At 39.9% G+C, this 4,939-nt stretch overlaps 1 protein-coding gene across 1 annotated transcript; it reads right to left on the bottom strand.

Annotated features, from left to right (window-relative positions):
• Positions 1-277: 277 nt before the first annotated feature.
• LOC145496432 (uncharacterized) lies at positions 278-3,200 on the bottom strand. Its single transcript, XM_081476085.1, has 6 exons — positions 3,069-3,200; positions 2,691-2,774; positions 2,056-2,214; positions 1,595-1,696; positions 1,043-1,190; positions 278-469 (listed from the first exon to the last, which is right to left on the bottom strand). The coding sequence occupies exons 1-6, from the start codon at positions 3,069-3,071 to the stop codon at positions 351-353; spliced, it is 615 nt and encodes a 204-aa protein (XP_081332211.1). The 5' UTR covers positions 3,072-3,200; the 3' UTR covers positions 278-350.
• Positions 3,201-4,939: the final 1,739 nt, after the last annotated feature.

Here is a 4,939-nt window from a genome sequence, read left to right as displayed (position 1 = left end):
AGTTCAGATGTCATATAAAACCATCATAAAAAGATAATATGATAGTCTGAGACAACCTGATCTACATTTCACTTAAGTTGGTATCTCTCCTTCTATTTCCTCCTCTCTTACTAACAACTCCAGCAGCACACATCGTGGCAACAAAGGTTTAGAAGCAAGGCAGCAGTAACAAACGGGATGGTAATAAAACTATATAACAATAAAAACACCGTGGTATAAACTTAATCAACAAAGTTCATTTTAAATCAGCTTTACAATTTAACAGTTATAGAATCATTCAAAAAAAGGGAATATGATACAGTCACTGGCATGGCAACCTGATCTTTTTACTCAAATATCCTATGCCTGTTTTAGTAACAGACCCATCGCCGGTACCATCTGTAGCTGCAACAACGGTAACAACCGGGGTAGCACCAGTAACAATAGCGGTAGCAATAATATCTATAGCGGCATAGATGACGCTTCATGCCTACAAAGATAAGTAAGGACAATGTCGTTAGGAAGAACCATTACTTTTTCAGGCGGGCGGTGAAGACAAATTTTGTATCATACCAGCCACGGTATTGATGAAAGTGCCTCTCTGACGAAGCTAAAAGCGTGTTAAAAATGCTGTGTTGAGATTTTGAATTGTTTAGATTTAAAAGCAATTTTCACTGATTGACTTAAAGACCGCCCAACATTGTTAATGGCCATGTTAGCGTGGGAGCAGGGACGATGTCTGAGATTGAGTTCTCTATAACACAGAACTTTTAAATATACTGTGTCACTTTCCCTTGCGTATCTCACTGAAATAAACTAGATATCAGACCGAGAGCTCAATTCCTAGTTGCAGACAAACTTTTCCTCGGTTATCTCTGCCGCGTTTTTGTCATTCCTTTCTGTTTTCATTTCTTTAACATTTAGCTTAGGATTTCCGGCAGTATCAGTTTTAAACTGAAACTCTCGAGTCTCAACTGAGGACTTAACTTAGAAATTGCCTTTTTATCCTAAGCTTGTATTTGACTACATCTGATTAACTAATAACTAGATAGCAAACACTTACGCAACGGTTGAGCCTTCTTGACGCGATAAATGGGCAGTTTAGCACACATTTCAGCCATTTCATCACTAAGGATCGAGCGGTCAGTGACGGTCGAAACAACATCAAATTCACTGTCAGACACGTTCTTTGGCGTTGAGGAGGAACTATCCTGTAAAGAATAACAAGAACAACTTCAACTAGGCGAATCTTTATTTTAGCCCAGTGGCTATGCCTAACGTCAAACCCGCAAAAGTTTTGTATCTAGACAAGTGGAAAGGGAGCTGGGTCATACAAGAGAGTACGCCGCTAAACCTTCCTCCTCCCCCCGTGCAGAATTTTTTTGTTAGCTCGAAAGTGAGCTAGGCTGAGCCAACCTGTGGTACATTTTATCAGTTGGGAGTAATTGAGGTCTGTAAGGGAAAATCTCAAATTTCGGTCGTTAGCTATCGTTAGCCAAGGTAAATACAGCAAGACCAAAGATTGCGATTTTCTAGTAAAACCGAACAAATGGTCTGTACGGTAAGTCACATAATAATTGAATTAATCAGTGGGAAGGAACCTCACTTTCATTACCTCGTCAAGCACCTTGAGCAGCTCATCAGGTTTAGGCGTATCGTCAGTGGAGTCACTCAGAAAACAAGCTTTTGCAGCAGAAAGTCGATGCATGGTTAAGTTCTACAAGAAAAATACACGATGTTGTTACAAAAATGATGCCTCCCGTTCACTGACTGGTGTGCCTGGGGGTAAATGGTGCTTGGGTACTTGGAATACCCAGCGTCTAAACGCAACACTATTTTTTGTCGTTTGCTAGACAACAGTGTTTGGCACCAGGTGTGAACACAGCCTGAGATATCGTTGAAGTGACTAATTAACTCAATGACGAAAACATCTACAAAACATGTACACAGTTAAATTCGAAACAATTTCCTTGCTAGCTCCCATACGTTCATTTAGGAATACTGACTCTATCCCGTTAAAAAGTAGCGAATTACGAAATCACACCTTCTTTCTCCCGTTGTAAATTTCAATTTTACCTTTTTAAAGTCGACGACAACCTTGACTTCCCCTGCGTTCCCCGAGTTCGTCTTTGGAATACTCAAGGTCTCCGTTTGTTTCTCAGTGTCGATTTCGACTTCCTCATTAATCTCTTCATTTCCATCCTTAATTTTCACATTGTACTTGGACACGGTGTCCTACAAGCCAAAGACACATTTTAACTTTACAGTCTAAATAACTGTTTTATAAATTATGTAAGTAACAGATCCGTGCGTAACAATGACGCAAGGCTGATTACTGCGTGGAAAACTTGACGTTATAACGACCTCCTAGAGTCCAGACTGAAAGCAAAAAATTGCAACCGTGGACAGCTGTTCGGACCTGGTTGGTTCTCCTCAGTACGGGATAGGAGCAAAAACTAGAGCAACTAACTTGAGGGCAGGTTTTCTACTAAATGCATTGGGTAATAACGTCAGATGAAACTCAAATACTACTGGAATGTTTCATGTCAGTTGAAATCCTCTCTGCTTTGAAGTTAAGTTACTCTTGGGCTTAACTGGACCCGCCTTATGCTACACCTGGCGGGGAAACTTTATATGAAAATTACTGAACATATAGCAATTTTATGGAGAATATTAAATTTAAGGAAATCACTCTTATTTGTCGCATTTACCTTTTTGTCTTCACATTTACAGACAGTCGCTGCAGATGTGGCAGCGACAAAGACGGCAAAACACAGAAGGAACACTTTGAACTCCTAGTGAAAGGAAAACATTAAATGTAATAGATATGTGTGCTTTTGCTTAAAAAATAAAGCCAACAGCAACCAACGTGTCCTTAGAGACTGCATAGGGGACGATGTGAGGCACGTAGGAAGGCTTCCATTGTAGGGGACTAAGAGGAGCGAAAAACTAACCAACCCACTGTTTCTAGTCCGAATCTCTCTAAGTTGGTTATTGAGGCTGTTAGATGTGTGTACTTCATATGGCTATGAGTTTTTCTCCTCGCTAAAGGCACTGATAATTAAAAAAATTTGTCAAGTAAAACTTACCATTTTTTTCTTGCAACAGAAAAGCGACAGTTCTTCGTTCTTCTTATGGCAGAGGACTTGAACCTTTCTCCACTGAGAATGGATGCAGATTCACAAGCGAACGTTTTTTATACTGTTTGACGGCTCTCAAAAGTTTCCTTATAGTTAACTTGATATCAAGGATGTATGTGGTATTTGACATCAGTCTTGATTTATCCTTGTTTCAAATCTTCTAATGTAACGACTTTGACCTGGTATTACTGAGTATTAGCACTTGCTTCACTGCGCATGTCAATATTAGCACTTACTTTACTGCACATGCCAGTGTCAGCACCTGTTTTACTGCACGTGCCAGTATTAGCCCTTGCTTTACTGCACATGCTAGTATTAGCCCTTGCTTCACAGCGCATGCCCGACAACTATTATTCAATGGTCATTCCCCGGACTCGTCCTATCCTGTACTTCTAACAGCTGTTTATGACAGCGAAATTCGACATCAGTTTTTATTAAAGGAGTTGCGTAGATCCCATGCAAGGCTTACACTTGGTCAGTATTTCTTGCAGCGCGCGCTAGTTCAAATAATAATGTTTTTACACAAAACGTGACCTCAAGACGTCTAATCAGCACTTCCTTTAGCCGTAATAGTATTACGCATGTGCCTCAATTATTCGCGACGGATTACATCACTAACCGTTCCAAAATCAGATTTGAAGCAAAGCGAGTAAATCTCGCAAGCTTCACGCCTACCACTAATTCATGAACGCGCGATAATACAAAGCCGAGCGAAATAAAAGAAATTATATTTTTCTGAAGAATCTTAGTGGTCGGGAATCCTGAATCTTATAATTTGATTGCTAATATACGCCAGGCAGTTTGTCAAGATACAGACCCCGAGTTATATACCGCTCGCATCCCCTCTTTAGAAATTTGAGGTTTTGGTTCACTTTAAACTATGTATGCTATGTAAATGCCAAAAGAAATGGCCTCGGGTCGCAGTCAAGAACCCGTCAGAGTTTTTATCGATACGGACCTTCCGCCGCCAAATAACATATGTGTATATGTACAAGTTTTCAGAATTTAGTGCTGTGTACAGAATAAGCGGAATGTTTCTGTGTTGGCGTGGTAAATTAAATCACAAGCTTGATGTTTTTGGACATCTTGAGAGTCATACATGTATTGGACCAAAGATGGAGGAACTGGAAAATCACCGACATTGCGCAATAATTCAATGCTTTTGAGACGACAAAGAGGAGATAAATTGGCCGGATCGAATGGGGAACACTCTGCATTTGTTCTTGAATTTTTCAAAAAGGAACTCTGTCACTGAAGGGTAAATTTAAAGACTTCCGTGCGATGACGGCGAAAAAGCGTTGATCTCTCTCCAAAATCGTTTTTTTGTACCTCAAAACAACTTTTCGCGATACAATTCCTCCTAGCGACTAGCAGTGTTTGCCCCCTGACAATCCCAAAAAGCAAACATGGGTATCCGATTACTGGCAAATCATTCATCGTTGATACAAGCTCTGTGATATTTAATCAGATTCTTGTGTCGTTTATAAGTTTTAAAATCTAAAAGCCTTTCCGACGTTTATGAGGTTAAACACATTTAGAGCGTGACTTAACAGCAATCAATTATATACGCTGTTATCACGCGCAGCTCTCGCTTTTATCGTTTTCCTCTTTAAAAAATTAATTAACAGATGCGAAATGTATGCCTAGTGGCCTTCAGTTTTGTAGCCTCAGAAACGTAATGGCTAAACAAGGGCTTTTTAAATTTCTTCCTTCTTTGCCTTTATATATTAAGTGTTCCGATAACGATCAACCTTTTCTCAAGAGGGTCAAAAACGTCAAGCTCGTGTTTCAATTTGTCACGCCAACGGGAAAAAATGTTT

Source organism: Orbicella franksi, chromosome 9, assembly GCF_964199315.1.
Source record: "Orbicella franksi chromosome 9, jaOrbFran1.1, whole genome shotgun sequence".
Classification (NCBI taxonomy): domain Eukaryota; kingdom Metazoa; phylum Cnidaria; class Anthozoa; order Scleractinia; family Merulinidae; genus Orbicella; species Orbicella franksi.
Note: the sequence above shows the minus strand (reverse complement) of the source record. Positions and strands in the feature narration are given on the sequence as shown.